The sequence below is a fragment of the Naegleria fowleri genome, assembly GCF_008403515.1.
Source record: "Naegleria fowleri strain ATCC 30894 chromosome Unknown tig44, whole genome shotgun sequence".
Lineage (NCBI taxonomy): Eukaryota > Heterolobosea > Eutetramitea > Acrasida > Naegleriidae > Naegleria > Naegleria fowleri.
In genome coordinates, this window is record NW_025407976.1 from 646,765 (window position 1) to 662,292 (window position 15,528).

The window sequence follows — 15,528 nt, forward strand, 5'->3', positions numbered from 1 at the left end:
TTACAAAGTTCTTCTTCGCTCATAACATAATTCTCTGTGGTTTATTGAATTCTCTCAACCACCACCACCACGACTACGGAGGAAGTCTGTTCTCTCTCTCCATTATATCATCATCATTATCACCAGACCGTACAACCACAACGGTACAAGTAACAGTCCATTGTTGTTGTACAACTTCAAACGAGTTGTTGTTGTTGTTGTACAATATCTTTAAGAGAGAAGCCCATCACCATCCACAAAATACATTCCTCGTTCTAGGCTTGTTACATAGTCTTTTGAGTTGAACGTCGTTCATCATTTTTCAACGACTGCTATCGGAAATTAAGAGCCATAATCATTACCTTCAAATTGAACGACTCATACGGACGGTTGCTTTCAAAATTTGGCATACTTCTGAATAATATCATCATAGAAAAGAAGATACAAACGACATACATTACAGCAAACCATCATTAATACAAACAATCATGATTACAACAAAAGACAGCATTAATAACACTTCCCTTGATCATCAACATCATGTGCCTCCCCGAAGAAGGCATGCTGTGGTTGATATTGATCCATACAACCTTCATCATAAAGATGCTTCTGAATTAATAACATCTGCATCGTGGGCTTCAACCTCTCCACCCACCTCCAATTTGCAACATGATGATACCAACAAACTCGAATCAACACAAAACCCTCCAAACTTGCAATCACTTGATATTGATGTCGATGATAAGGTGAATCGTGTTTTAGTTGTAGATGATGACAGGGTGGCCCGACAGGTTTTAACAAAATTACTTGAACAATTAGGATTTGAAGGTACGTTTTTATCATCATCGATGAAATCTTAGTAGAGTCGCTTATTTATAATTGTACTGTTTGCTTTTTCGTAATTGTACTGCTTGATTTGATTTGCATTGAATGAATGATTCAATCTCCCCAACATTGAAATTTGATTCTTTCACACATGGCATCCTTGAATTGTGTTTTGTTCGCTCCCACAGTGAAAGCTGTTGAGGGAGGAAGACAAGCACTTGAGGTGCTCCGAGAGGAAGGAAGTAAATACAGGCTGCTGCTTGTCGATGTGCTCATGCCTGACATGGATGGACTTCAATTACTTAAAATCTTCAGACAAGCATACTCTGAAGACATGCCAATTATAAGTACGTACATACTCTCTGTTGTGAAGTTTCGAATGATAGCTTACAAATTTGTGTGCAATAATTAACATGATAATAACGTTTCCTCAATACTATATTAATCCTTACCCAAATGTGACATGTGATAATAATAATAATAGTGGTTTCTTCAAGCGAAGACCCCGATACAATTAATCAATGCTTTCAGAGTGGTGCAGAGGATTTCCTTCAAAAACCTGTTCAACTAGAGATTTTAAAAAGACGTGTGAATATGTGTCTTGAAGACAGAATGAGAAGGAGGAAAGAGAAAGCCTATCAAGAAATGTTAAAGAATGAACGAATTAGTCGGAAAAAACTGACTCTCCGTGTTAAGGAGCAAGAAAAAGAGTTGGAACAAATCAAATCACAAATGAGCAGTGCGGTTGAAACACCAATGCAAGTAGTCATGAAGACCATTGCCGATCTGATGGAAGGAAAATACTCTGTGGAAAACTATAAGGGAGCTCTGATAGCAATTTTAAGATCCTTAGGTTCGAAAGACCTTTACAAACCAGTCTTTTCTAACTTATTGAAGAAAGGAGAAATTGATGACTCCACTCGACGATGGCTTCAAACAGAATTCATGAATGAGGATACCAGCAAGTCGTCCAGTTCCCCAACTACGCCTGAGAAAATCTCACAACCTTCCTCTGCTTCATCCTTTCCAACTACTACTAACGAGAAAACACAAACTGCATCTACTCTCTCACTTAAACCTCCGTCTCCTCATCTCTACCATCCATTGAATGAACAACAAACCTCTCTTTTGCACAAACAAGTCGATGACATTGTTACGAAAGCCATTCCGGAAGATTTAGGCAGTCATACTTTCAATGCTATGAAGTATACGAGTGATGAACTGATCCAATTTGTGGTGCACATGTTTGAAAGTTTAGGTCTCATTGATACTTTCCAAATACCTCCAACAGAAATTGTGAATCTGCTACAAGTGGTTAAAAATTCATACCGCGAGAATCCATATCACAATTTTACTCACGCTGTTGACGTTACACAATTTGTCTATCACTGCTTACTCGTTGACAAGATTTCCGCAATGTTTACTCCACTCGAAAAGTTTGCCTTAATTTTCGCAGGTACCATGCACGACGTGTGTCACCCAGGAGTGAATAATAATTACCTTATTAATATTAAGGACGAACTTGCTCTCGTTTATAACGATGTGAGCGTTTTGGAGAATCATCACGCCTCTCAGGCCTTTTATATTCTCAGGAAGCACAACATTTGTGCAGGTTTAACAAAGGATGAATTTAGAGAGTTTAGACGACTAGTCATTAACACCATTCTCTCGACGGACATGTCCCATCACTTTGAGATTCTCACCAAATTCCAAACTCGTCTCCAAACAGGTGTGACTCTCTCCAAAGAAAGTAAGGAAGACAAATTGCAGCTTATGGGAGTCATTCTCAAATGCTCGGATGTGAGTAATGCTGTTCGCCCATTCCCAACTTCAGAACAATGGGCCAATCTCGTTCTCGAAGAGTTCTTTAGACAGGGGGACTCGGAACGAGAACGAGGTCTTCCAATCTCACCTCTCATGGATCGCCGAACTGTGGATCGTCCAAAATCTCAACTCAATTTCATTGACTACATTGCAGCTCCTTTATTCAATGCTCTTTTCACTTTCTGTCCTTCTCTCAAGGCGACTGTGGGAGAGACATTGCAAAAAAATAGAAGTCTGTGGGAAGAGAGAGCTTTGGCCAGCAGTCATCACCAGCAACAACAACAACAACAATTACTCACCTCTTTACCAAGTCATCAACAACGAACTGGTACGAGTGGTATGGGAAATACTCAACAAGAGTCGCATCAGAACACAGATCAAGTTCTTGTATCATCATCATCAGCAGCAGCGTCCACATCGGAAGGACCAAAATCCTCCACAACAACAACAGCAATACCTGTACTCATGGGAACCTTACCGGAACATTTGGCAAAAGCTAAAGGATTTACCATACTTCTCATTGATGATGAGAGCCAACAATTCGCGAAACAAATCTTACCAAGTATTCAAGCGCTCAGTTATACTTGTATCACAACAACCCCTTCACAGGCAACGTCGCAAATCAAGACTTCAAAAGCGGATATTATCATCCTCAACTACGATCTCGAGCATATCTCCGAATTGGTGCCAAAAATTAGACTCACGAACCCGAGCATTCCGATTATCACCATCTCTTCAACACCCATCCAAACAGATTGGTGCCAAGCAAGCTTTGTTCGCCCCGTGAATGTTGTGGATCTTCTTCACTCCATTGAGCATCATATTGAAGTGGCCTTAGACAAGGTTGAACCAATCGATATGGAAATTGCATTGGAACAAACAGGAGGAGAAGAAGAGTTCTTGTATGAAATGCTCGATGAATTGATCACAGCGGGAAGGGAACAAATTGACAAGATCAAACAATCCATCGAAACACGAGATTGGGCAAATATGGAGCTCAACTCTCACTCCCTTAAAGGATCCAGTGCACAACTTGCCTGTAAACCACTTTCACAATCTGCTTTAGCTGTTGAAACAGCAGCAAAGAATCAAAATGACACAAACATTCAAGCAAAGGTTTCGTTAATCGAGAAACGATTAAACGATTTGGCTAACTTTGTACAGAAGAAGAGACAATAAATCATGTAAATAGAATTTATTTGGAGGCACAATTTCACCATACGCTATACGATAATAGTGACTAGGATGCTCCACTCAGTTTTTGATGACGTCAAGCCACTTTCGCTGGAGAATCTGTTGTTTGGCCTGAGCCAAGATCAAGTGATCTTTAGTTACAAGAAGAACCAAACGCTAGAACAAAGAAAAAATTCCTGGCATAGCTAGTAGTGGCCTGACAAACACCCTCACACAAGATGAACTCCAAAACGATCATCATCAAATACCTTGCAGCATGGACCAGTGTTCTTTCTCTCGCTTTTTTCCTTCTTCTCCAACAACTTTTAATTTACGGAGAGCACCATCCAATGAAAAAGATGTTTATTCATCATCGCGATGATGATCAAAATTCCACGAACCACAAGATGCATCAAGGTGGTTCACAAGATTCTCTCATCGTAGTTGTAGCCTCTGGATTTACATGGGCTGAAAATCTAGCCATTTCCGAAGTGAATGGAATCGCTTTCATGAGTGATATATATGGAGAAAAATTATGGCGGATATACTACAATGAAAGTAGTGAAAGATTTGAACAGCATGTGTTTTTAGATGTGGAAACGAGTCCATTCAATCATTATTTCGGATTGGCTTTGTATGAGACTGCAAAGAATAGTTCAAAAAGTGGTAATTTTGAAAATGGGAATTCAGAGCTTCCATTTCCTGATGGAAGCGTATTGTATGTGGTAGTAAGGAATCACGCGGATGGTGAATCCTATGTAATTTCCATGGATCCAAATATTCCTTTCAAATATCAAGTCGTGTCACGGTTACCAAAAGTAGGAAATGGTTTGGCTCTCCACAAAAAAACTCATTTACTCTACGTCACCACAGAAGGAGGATTTCTTCCTTATGGAGGGCAAGTGTATCAAGTGAACCCTCGAACTCGATCCTGCACAACCATCCTCACCGATTTGTATGCAGCCGATGGTGCGTTTATTGATCAAGAGAGAAATTGGCTCTACGTTTCTCAAGTGATTGGTTCAAAGGTTCTGGTTATTGATTTGGAAAAATTGGAAACTTTGAAAATAGCGAATAGTGACAACTTTAAGAGAGAGGATATTGTGATCCGAGAATTTATTGCACCTTGTGAGATGTTGGATGATTTTACACTCTCTCGCGATGGAAAGATACTGTATGGCGCAGATTTCTGGGGAGGAAAAGTCGTAAAGTTCTCCGCTTGGGATGGATCTAATTCGAGTGTGATAGCAAGCGATTTAATTTTCCCAACTTCTGTTCGGTTAGGTCCAAGAAATTTAAGACCTCATTCTTCGTCACAGATTGAAGATGGGGAGACAATTAGCAGTTTATTTGTGACAGAGGGCGGGGGATTATTTCCAAGCATGGTAAAAAATAGAAAATTGTTGGAAATTTTAAATAATTAGGAGACGTGATAATTTGTTTTTGCTAACGTAGGTGTTATCATTGTAACAATATACAACACAAAGGGAATTTTGTACATTCTTTCACCTTGAAACCGTTACTTTTTTATATTTTAGCCAAGATATCACGCATTAAGGTATGGTTTCCATTTCTTCAACAATACCACCAATGTAGGTTAAATGATGATTCAATCTAAAGATCAAGGCATCATGAATTACTTTTGTTTGTTGTGTCATCAGAATATGGAAACAGATTTGGTAGGTTTCGAAGATGTAAATAACAAGAATCGTTAATTTTAAGGAACAGATGGGTTTGCGTTCTCGCCAAAATGGACCTTGGTGATTCGTAGTGATTCGCAGTGGTAGATTCGAAAAAATGATAAACTAGCCGAATATATAAAATTTAGTTGGCTGAGAAACAGTAATTTCCCGTATTTCTGCTTCCATTTTCCCTGTACATGCCATGGCACCACAATCATGTGAGGTAACACGTCAAAATAGTTTTCATAACATTTCTCAGAGCCGTATTTAGAAGATTTTCAAAAGTTTGGAAAAAAACTTCAACTAAAGAATTTTCAAAAGCAACCCAATGAATCAAGTTTTAGTTGGTTCACTCATTGGAATGCTTGTGTTGCTTTTTGCACCACTCTCATGTCATTCAGCCATGGCTGATGATGTGAATTGGTCCTCACTGACTGTTGTAATTGCTCGGCTTGTAGTGGATTCAAGAGTTCTCAAGTTTCAAGTATTATGCTTGTAATGGATTCAAGGCGACATGCTTTTCCAATATGAATTCATCGGCTTACTCTGGATTTAAACCATCATGTTTTGGAAAAGTACCGAGTCAAGAGTTGGGTGGCATCAATTCTGCTTCAAAGTTTTCACAATTGAGTACAAGTGTGATTAGTTACCTCTCAAAGAGTGCCATTAACGCTCTAAATGAAGAGGCATGTGCTGGATTTACCTCATGTGCTGGCATGTCAAGCAGTCAACTGTCAAACCTTGACAATTCTTATCCCAACAATGCCTGTCAAGGTTTCAAAGCAGAATGTCTTTCCAATATTCCAGACAATTCATATGATGGTTTTACCAGTAGTTGTGTTTTTATTTGGGATGTCACACAAGTGAATGGAATTTCTTCTTCTCAGTTGAAACAAATGACTCCAAAAGCATTCAGTGGTTTCACCTCAAAACAGATTGCAAACTTGAATTCCAAATCATGCTCTGGAATTTCAAGCTCTCAAATTTCCTCTCTCGACAATTCGTATCCCAACTATGCCTGTCAAGGTTTAAAAGCAGATTGTCTTTCAAGAAGAAATAGTGAGAGTTACAAACAATTGGAGAGACAATGTGGAACTCCAAATCCTCCTCAGCCACAACCTTCGAAATCAAAACCTCCACAACCTTCAAGATCAAACTCGCCTCAGCCACAACCATCTGGATCTCGTATTCCACCTCCTCCACGTCCACAACCATCCACGAGTCCATTAAGGAACACTTCTGTGATGCCCATTCAGAGCCAAAAACCTCAACCAAAAAGATCAGAGGGAATGATGATGATTGGTTCAAGCTTTTTGGCTGGTCTATTTAGTGTGTTGTTATTGGCAGTTTTGATGATGCAATAAAGTCGTTAGTGCTTCTTTTGAACAATGATTTCGTGACGGTAAAAGTATCATGCATTCAGTGACTGAAATGCTTGAACATTTGCTTTTTGATTATGTTGGTGTTTATTCCAGTTTTTTACTTTCCACTACCTCCACCACAACGTTCAAAGGTTGGAAATCCACATCCTGCAAGAACAGCAATAATAATAATCGCTACTAAAATTATGATAATGACAATGATCACTACGAGGAGCCTCCAAAACATTTTTCTCTTGAGCTTTCCGCTTCCTTTCTTGAATTCATTGGCTTCTACCAACATTTCATCACTCTTTTCATACAAGGTTTCGAATTTTTCTCCCCTCTCTAGGACTTTATCAATATTGTCAACCATTGACTCTTTCACTGTTTCCAGCTTTTCTTGAAGAGCAGTAATTTTGTCTGCATTAGGATCGTTCCATTTTTCCTAGTTTCATTGCAATGCAATTGTGGGAAATTAAGCATTTCATTCAATCATCAATTCCCACGGAATGACAAGTTTCATGCATCATTTGACGAGAGGTAAAATAACAAACCTACCACTTTCTGTTTGATCATCTTTCGGTTGCCCTTGATATCGTTCTTCCTTGTTACAGCAGCAAAGGTACTATCAAGATCATCGATGAAAGACCAGCAGAGCCTCTTCTTTGTATCCTTTGAGGCCACGCAAAAGAATACATAATTACCACTCTTTTTGTAGTGAATTTCAATTCTGAATACAGGTATCATTAAAACCGACAACCAATAATGATGAATATCATCATAAGATTTAAAACAATAGTCCACAATTCCATACAATGATTTAGCATCGGAATGATCAAGATGATGATCACTAACAACTGTTTGGTCAAAATACCTACTCATCCGAAGTAAGGGTTCTCTTTTCCATCGTGTCCTTAGAAACTTTCTTTACAATTTTATCCATGATGAGAGAGGAGAGCGCAGCATCATCTTTTGGTCCATCTCCCAACAATTCAACTCCATCGGTGATTAAGCTGTACGTAATGGGCATCTTCCGGGTTCTTCTGAAAAGAGCAATTCAACGATCGCATCATGGGAAGATATCAGAGTATGCGTGTGTGGATCCACACAGTGTACCACCATATCCACCGTACCGTACGGTTGTTTGAACAACATTAGGACTTCCTACATTCACTTTAAGGTTCATTGTTCCTACTCACCAGAGAGTTCAATGCAACTGAAACAATTTGAGGAATTTTTTTTATTCCTTTTTTGATGATGATTCGAATGAAATTCAACTCGCGAATATCATTTCAATAAATAATAATTCATCGTCATTATCATTCATTAAATAATTACAAATCACTTTTATAAGAAGAAGGAGTGTGAGAGAGATATATGATAAAAAGATGATGATCGAGTTTCATCACCAACGTCATTTGGGGTGAATTACCATTTCTCTTTTGTGTGGATTGCTGTTGGTATGGAACAATATTTCTAGTGTTAGAGTGATGTAATGTCACACACACAACCAGAGAGTCAGTAACTGTACACATTAAGGATAAGAGGAAGGAGAATATACAGACAGCACTCCTTCTCGAGCACTGTGTCACGAATACAAGTCGTTTTTGAAACATCTCACCATTTGAATGTTGTCATGATGTGTAATTTGTCCCAATCAGAACCAATCTTGAAATTATAAAATTTGACAACATGAAAAGCCACCATTTCGAGAAGGAGGCTCAGAAATATCACCTGCATGAAACGGAGCTGCATCTTCACTGGCCTGGCCCAATAATGCCTGTAAACCTTGCTTCTCTTTGAGTCCATAGACATCGACTTGCTCCAATCCATCCTGAATCATCGAGTTATAATCTTGGAAAACAGCGTGCCAAGTTGTGAGAGCTGGGAATTCATCTTCTCCTGTAGCGGTTGGAATTGGATTTTTCAAATATTTCATTAAATGTTGAGAATCTTCCAACACGAATCCCATCTTGATTAATTTAAATCCAAATATTTTGGCTTGAGAAACAAATATTCTAATCTTTTGAGAGGGCGAGGATGAGTCCGAACTGTGAGGATGACGGTGATGATGATCCAATGATGATAAGGAGGATGATACATTTTGTCTATTATTATTATTATTTGTATGATTACTATTGTTATTATTTTTGTTTGTATGATGATTTCTCTCTTCTTCTTCCTCTGCCTCTCGATCACTCACAATTTGATCCAATATTCTGAATTTCAACTGAGAAACGGTGAGAGAGGTCAATTCTCGATGGAGTTCAAACGAAACGGATTTTCCGAGAAGAGGAGTTGGAACGACTCCAGTGAACATGATCCGTAGACACGGTGTTGGAGAGGAGGCTGTGGTTGCGTTCGGGGAAGCAGATGACGACGACGAAAACTTGTGGTTGACAATTGATGATGAAGACGACATTTTTTTTGATGTTTTATTGCAAGAGCTCCTTTTTTGATAAATTTTATTTCTGGTTCCTGAAAATCTTATTCTGTGTGTGACTTGGATAAAGAAGAATGTAACTCGAGTTGATGAAAATATCATTCCTTAAACTTTTCAAAGAGAGAATATAAAATGGTTTCATCTCATTCATACTTTGAAATTCAATTACAAGAATGGTAATTTTCCAATTTAAGGTGAGTCGAATCTTCCCCACATTTGCATATTTTAAAAAAAAAGTGTTCAACAAGAGACACCAACACCACCTCCAACAACACACAAACTCTTTGAAATGACTCAACTGCATGTCCACGTCGTCTCTGCCTTACATTTGGAACCAAAAGATCTTCTCACACAAAGCAGCGATCCCTTTGTAGAAGTCTCCTTTCATGGTCAAACCAAACGAACCTCTGTGATTCGTGATTCTTTGAATCCGTGTTGGGATGAAGTCATTCGTTTTGATTTGAGGCCACATGTTCTTACTTTGAATGATATCTTGATGAAAAGAGATTCCAAGGAGGAGAGTCCTACCATTTCTACTATTTCTTCTACTACTGCTGCTGTTGCATCTCGTTCCTCACCATCATCTTCTTCGAGACGAATGAATTTTCACTTTCCGAAATTCTTTCACTCTTTCAACACCACCACCACGAAGGTTGGTCTCTCCTCTCCATCTGCTTCTTCTTCAAACAACAACAACAACACCACCTTACGATCAGAAACGAATGCATCATCATCACCATTCACTGCCTCTTCCCACAGAGGCTCTCCTTCCTCCCATTCATTCACAGGTTCTTCTTCCTCCAAAACTGATGCTTCACTCTTCTCCTCTCTCGGTTATGTGCATTTTCAAGTGTGGGATTACGATCGATACAAACACAATGAGAAATTGGGAGAATGTTATGTGCCATTGGGATCCATCTTTGATGGTTACTTGATGGATGAGCAATGGGATGGTAAGCCGTGGTGGTTTCAACATGCCACCCCTCTATTGATCGGTGGAAAGAGAAAATCGAAGGAAATGTTGACCGCTCATGATTCAGCCATCCTGATGAAGAAGAATAAGGACAATAAGGGAGGACTCTTGATGGAGCGTGGTCATTCACAACAACCTCTCACGGAAGAGGATGATCAATTGACACAAAGTGTGAGCATTGAAAGTTGGGCGACGACTGGGGAGGATGAAACCAACAGTGGAACAGTTTCAGTACATCCTCAGAGGATCTCTCTCGATGATTTTCAAGAAGATGGAGAAGCAATGAGGACGACTAATTATTATTCACCGTCACGTCTCAATCATTTGGCGGAGGAACAGGAGCATGTCTTGTATGGTAAATATCAACCCGTCACAAAGGAGTCATTCAATTACTTGTTTGATGAGAAGGTTCAAGAGTTGTTGGTCCAAGAGGCGAAACAACCTCAATATTTGGAGATGGAGCTTGAAAAAACTTCAAAGAGATCATTTCTAATTGTGGAATTGTATTTGAGTGGGATTGTAAGATCGAGACAATACTAGTAGTAGAGAACGGGAGGAAAAGATTGTACGCCATGAGCTTTTCCATGATTCGATTGTGCGTTGTCCTGAACGTCAGAACTACTTCTGGGTATTCTTCTTGATGAGTCGAACATGTTGATCAATGTGATCATAAACCTTCAGAACTGGAATATCTGGATCAAGTAAATACTCAGATTGCAGCAATGGATAGAGTGTGACAGATTTTTGAATGCACATGGAAACAATAGGGTAATAAACAATGGCATCGGATATTACACCATACGTGTCTGAGGGTGACTCTACCGATGCAATGTGAAGTCCATTCTTAAAAAAGTGTACCCTATACTTGTCATAATCCATCAACACAGCAAACCTGTCTCCAACTTGCACCTTACCACTCGTTTGAAAATCTTTGTAATCGCCAAACAATTTGAAACTACTACATTCCAAAATGTATCCAATGCCCAGATTATCATTCACAAATTGAGCGATTGATTTATCCTTATTAAAGTCAGTATAGTCGGTCCCAACTCCATATACGATATTCCAGCCATTCCCACAAATGTGATACCTCTCTACGACAAGTTCAAAACCTCTAAATCCACAATAAAAATTGGAAGGTAATTCTTTCATGCAACGAACGATGGGATAGTTGGTGGAAATAAAACCACACCATGTTTGGACAGAGACATTTTCCACCCTTCGTCCAGAAATAACAGCTTTGGAAGCAGAAAGATCATGATCATTTCTGAATTGAATTTGTTTCAATTGATTCAATAGCAAATTATATTTGACCTTGTTGTGATTGTCTCGTCGAATATAAAGAAACTGATCAATGTAGGTATTGAGATCGGACTCTTTGAAAGCACTCAACTTGACAAGAGGGGCCTCGGACGATGCTGAAGGTAAAGGTGCTTTCTTGTTGACTTCATCAATAAACGAATTGAACAAGAACAAGATCCGATTCTTCCAAATTGTGCTCCGATAGGCACTCACTTCACTCTCATCCTCATCTCCCAAAATGTAATGATAAAAATGTCGGCAAGTGAGAGCTACATTTAAGAGTGATTTCTCATCACAATACCACAATAGTTGAAATTGCAATTCAATCGGTAGATCTGGAAACACCATCACTGCGATCGTCCACTCAGTGTTTTGAATTTTTTGATGATTTTGATATTTTTAGCTCATCATGAACCCTGAATGCTTCCGCTACTGGGCGTACCGAAGGGTACCCCATTGATGTATTCAACATCAGTGTACTTTAGAGAAATGAAAACGGTACTAGTATTTAGCATCTCGTTCTAAAAAAGATGTATTTTTCTGTTTCAATTTATACAGAGAGTGAGAGAGACATGAGGGAGGTCGAGCATGGCATAAATTGCCGCTTTTTCTCTACAACTACATCAAAAATAAGGCCACCAAAAACACCATTAAAAAATTTCAAGTACGATTAATCGACACCAATACCCCGTTGTGGTTTCATCGATTAAACATTGAACATTAAAATGTTTTCTCAGAGAAGACAAAAGAATTATCATTCGGGAGGAGAGGAGATCAATAAGAAATTGGAGGCCATCACTCAGAAATTTGCTGATGATCTCCGTAAAGACATCAAGGAAATTAAATTTCCGACCATGTTTTCAAAAGGTAAGAGTTTTCTCTAACTTCAGAGCTCAGTCATACAATTTTATGACCTTGTTTTTATACATTCTTTGTTTCCGTCAATGTTTGGAAAAATATTCCTTCCGATACAACATCATTGTATTATTCTCCGTTCCATCATGGCTATGATTTATACAATTTATACAAATTTCAGAGTGGGTACTGCTTTGCGATAAATTAAAGAAAATCTCGGAAATTGTTCGAATGGAGAGAGAAGACATGAATTTTGACAGCATCACCGCCCATTTCAATAAGGAAGAATGCAAAAAAATTGAAGAATCAGAAAAAGATCATTCAGATACCTCTTCCATTGCCGTCAACGATGAACTTGGCAATCATTCCATCCCTTCGGTGCAAAATACCAATGAAGACCCAATCCATGAAAAATCAGTGAAAGAAACAAACACTGTGGTAGAAGAGACTCAAATGAACAAACCTGCAAACAACAGACCTGCCACAACCTCCTCGCTTACTACCAATCCCAGAAAAAAGAAGAGTAATATTCAATTTGGGTCGTCCGATTTATTTGGAGGTTCTTCATTTATTCCAAAAAAACCAAGTACAGCTTCTTCCTCAACAAGACCCTCAACAGCATCTTCCAGTGCATCCATGTCCTCGAACTCTTCTGTAAATCACAAGCAACAAGCAATTTCAACATCATTTAATTCTGAAAATACATTGTGGGATAGGGACGAATATTGCGTTCGATTCATAGTCGAAGAGGGTAAAATTAATTTGTTGTTGAGGCTTTTGGATGAATTTAAAGATGAAGACTTGAAAATACGGCTCGGTTTGAAATCTTTATCCACAGATATTCTGCCCAACACTGGACTTTCCACAGAGATGGAATTGCAAGAAAAGATGAAAAACTTTGAACAGTCTCTTTGCATGCTTCTAAAGTACTGTTTTCACTCTGTTGAAGCTCTGCAAACAATCGATGTTTATCAATATTTGGATTTCATTAATAAGAACATGAGAGAGGACTTGTTTTTAGACTCAAAACAGAAACTGAAGGGAGAGGAAGTTTATTGCACAGCAGAATTCATAATTTTTGATTTTCTTAGAGCGTTATTTGTGCACATTGATAGGTTGGACGACACCAAGATTTGTTCCCTTACTATTGATCGACAAATTCTTCCAAAAGCTGTTCGTTTTCTTTTTAAAACCTGCTCTCAGCTTCTCGAAAATGAAAGAGTGATGTGCTTTGAAGCGCTCTCTGCCATGATGAATGCCGAGACCTATCAAACCTCAAGATCCAAATTCTTTGGAGATGACACGGAAGCGAAAAAGATGTTGGTCCAGCTTTATGACAATTTTATTAAGCAATTACTGACTTCATACGAAAGAAAGAAATCTTTGAGATCACTCGTGGATCAAGTGAACCGATTCAAAATTGAGTTTGTTTTGTAGCAAACCCAATAAAATACATACATATTCGCCCGTTATTGTTTATTATTCCAACAACTGTGCTTGACCATCCCAAACGGAACCTTATTCCAATTCGCAAATGTTCCAAGTGAAAGATTTTTTCAAGTTGACAGATTTTTTCAACACCAACAAAAAAAAATGAGAAGACTCGTCATTGCCTCCATTTTTGGTTTCCTCGCGTTCTCCTTGATGATGGTGAGCAGTATTGAAGCCGCTTGCGCTTACACCACAACCACCGGAAAGGTCATTGATGTTACCAGTGTGGATAAACAAGGTGGTTATTCTGTATCAACTGGAGGAGATTGGGATTATTATTTGTAAGTAGTGGTATTATTGTTATTCGAATGATGATGATTTTTTAATCCCTATGAAAAATGAATGTTGATGATTGAAATATATATTGACTCATCATGATGAAAATGAATTACATCATTTGGCAATTACGAATGATAATATTCTCCCCAATGTTGTGATGATGATGATAATTTCCATACAATTTCCATACGTAATTGTCTCTCCGTTTTGACAACGCGTTCATTGGTCTCCTCTTCGCTCTTTAATTGATCATCACACAATGTTAACGATGGTGCGAATAACGATGATGATCATTTGCTTTTATAATCAAATGACAACTACAATTTTGTCAATTCTTGAATGTTGTCATTTGACACTTCCATAATGATGATCCATGTTCACCATCCAACTATTTAACTCACCAATTAATTGATTGTAATTACAACCCACTGTATGACACATTCCTATATCCTCACCAAACCCCACAAAACAAACAGCAATGTTTGTGAACTCCCAGTTACATCCCCTTCTTCAAAATGTTCCTTCTCCCAAACTCCACAAGCATACCAATACTCCTCAAAGTGGAACGATTGCTATCCAATTGGTAACAAGGGAAATCCAAAGGTTGCTCCTCTCTCTCCAACTGATGAAACAAAAGGTGTTAAAATCACACATGATGCCTTTACTTATCAAAATGCACGAAGAGAACTCGTTATCAATTTGAAGTGTGACCAAAATGCTGCCACCACTACTTTCACATTCGACGGTGAAACTACAGGTGCCGTTAGTACTTACACTTTCACTGGAAGCTCCAAGTATGCTTGTATTGGAGCTGGACCAGGTCCAAACCCAGATAATCCAAGCGATGAACCAATTATGGGACAATATGGCATTGGTGGATTGTTGTTGACATTGTTGCTTGTTGGATTCATTCTTTACTTTATTATTGGAGCTCTTGTTTTGAAGTTTGCCATGAAGAAGAGTGGAACTGAAATTATTCCTCAATTTGCATTCTGGAAAGATTTACCATTCCTTTTGATTGACGGAATTATGTTGCCAGTTGATCTCATTAAGGGATGCATGGGTAAGAACAAGTACCAAGAAATGGCATAAGTCTGATGCATTGCTACTCTACAGATAGTTCAGAAACTTTATTTGACAACCTTTGTTGTTAACAAAATACCAAGAGTCTTTATTAAAATTAAGTTATTTATTCACCAATCATTTGAATGCACGCAATGACATTTCAACTAAGGTGGTTGAAACTCAATATATCAACCTTTTTGCACCTCATTCTTTGCTGACTCTCATTGCGAACTCAAAGCATTATAATGACAGAGAATACATATCTCATGTTCCTCT

The 15,528-nt window shown here is 38.5% G+C and overlaps 9 protein-coding genes across 9 annotated transcripts; 6 read left to right on the top strand and 3 right to left on the bottom strand.

Annotated features, from left to right (window-relative positions):
* Nucleotides 1-467: 467 nt before the first annotated feature.
* FDP41_005619 (uncharacterized protein) lies at nt 468-3,807 on the top strand (the record flags this gene model as incomplete). Its single annotated transcript, XM_044709163.1, has 3 exons — nt 468-807; nt 993-1,151; nt 1,289-3,807. The coding sequence occupies 3 exons, from the start codon at nt 468-470 to the stop codon at nt 3,805-3,807; spliced, it is 3,018 nt and encodes a 1,005-aa protein (XP_044560338.1).
* A 353-nt stretch (nt 3,808-4,160) lies between these two features.
* On the top strand, nt 4,161-5,225 carry FDP41_005620 (uncharacterized protein; the record flags this gene model as incomplete). The annotated part of the gene is made up of 1 exon (XM_044709165.1): nt 4,161-5,225. One exon carries the CDS (start codon nt 4,161-4,163, stop codon nt 5,223-5,225), a length of 1,065 nt encoding a protein of 354 aa, XP_044560339.1.
* Nucleotides 5,226-6,010: 785 nt separating this feature from the next.
* Nucleotides 6,011-6,847, top strand: FDP41_005621 (uncharacterized protein; the record flags this gene model as incomplete). Its single annotated transcript, XM_044709166.1, has 1 exon — nt 6,011-6,847. One exon carries the CDS (start codon nt 6,011-6,013, stop codon nt 6,845-6,847), a length of 837 nt encoding a protein of 278 aa, XP_044560340.1.
* A 115-nt stretch (nt 6,848-6,962) lies between these two features.
* Nucleotides 6,963-7,874, bottom strand: FDP41_005622 (uncharacterized protein; the record flags this gene model as incomplete). The annotated part of the gene is made up of 3 exons (XM_044709167.1): nt 6,963-7,289; nt 7,403-7,574; nt 7,723-7,874. 3 exons carry the CDS (start codon nt 7,872-7,874, stop codon nt 6,963-6,965), a joined length of 651 nt encoding a protein of 216 aa, XP_044560341.1.
* Nucleotides 7,875-8,519: 645 nt separating this feature from the next.
* On the bottom strand, nt 8,520-9,266 carry FDP41_005623 (uncharacterized protein; the record flags this gene model as incomplete). The annotated part of the gene is made up of 1 exon (XM_044709168.1): nt 8,520-9,266. One exon carries the CDS (start codon nt 9,264-9,266, stop codon nt 8,520-8,522), a length of 747 nt encoding a protein of 248 aa, XP_044560342.1.
* Nucleotides 9,267-9,576: 310 nt separating this feature from the next.
* Nucleotides 9,577-10,800, top strand: FDP41_005624 (uncharacterized protein; the record flags this gene model as incomplete). Its single annotated transcript, XM_044709169.1, has 1 exon — nt 9,577-10,800. The coding sequence occupies one exon, from the start codon at nt 9,577-9,579 to the stop codon at nt 10,798-10,800; it is 1,224 nt and encodes a 407-aa protein (XP_044560343.1).
* Nucleotides 10,801-10,878: 78 nt separating this feature from the next.
* FDP41_005625 (uncharacterized protein) lies at nt 10,879-11,910 on the bottom strand (the record flags this gene model as incomplete). Its single annotated transcript, XM_044709170.1, has 1 exon — nt 10,879-11,910. The coding sequence occupies one exon, from the start codon at nt 11,908-11,910 to the stop codon at nt 10,879-10,881; it is 1,032 nt and encodes a 343-aa protein (XP_044560344.1).
* A 377-nt stretch (nt 11,911-12,287) lies between these two features.
* FDP41_005626 (uncharacterized protein) lies at nt 12,288-13,854 on the top strand (the record flags this gene model as incomplete). Its single annotated transcript, XM_044709171.1, has 2 exons — nt 12,288-12,429; nt 12,599-13,854. 2 exons carry the CDS (start codon nt 12,288-12,290, stop codon nt 13,852-13,854), a joined length of 1,398 nt encoding a protein of 465 aa, XP_044560345.1.
* Nucleotides 13,855-14,010: 156 nt separating this feature from the next.
* FDP41_005627 (uncharacterized protein) lies at nt 14,011-15,279 on the top strand (the record flags this gene model as incomplete). The annotated part of the gene is made up of 2 exons (XM_044709172.1): nt 14,011-14,189; nt 14,664-15,279. The coding sequence occupies 2 exons, from the start codon at nt 14,011-14,013 to the stop codon at nt 15,277-15,279; spliced, it is 795 nt and encodes a 264-aa protein (XP_044560346.1).
* Between the last annotated feature and the right edge of the window lie 249 nt (nt 15,280-15,528).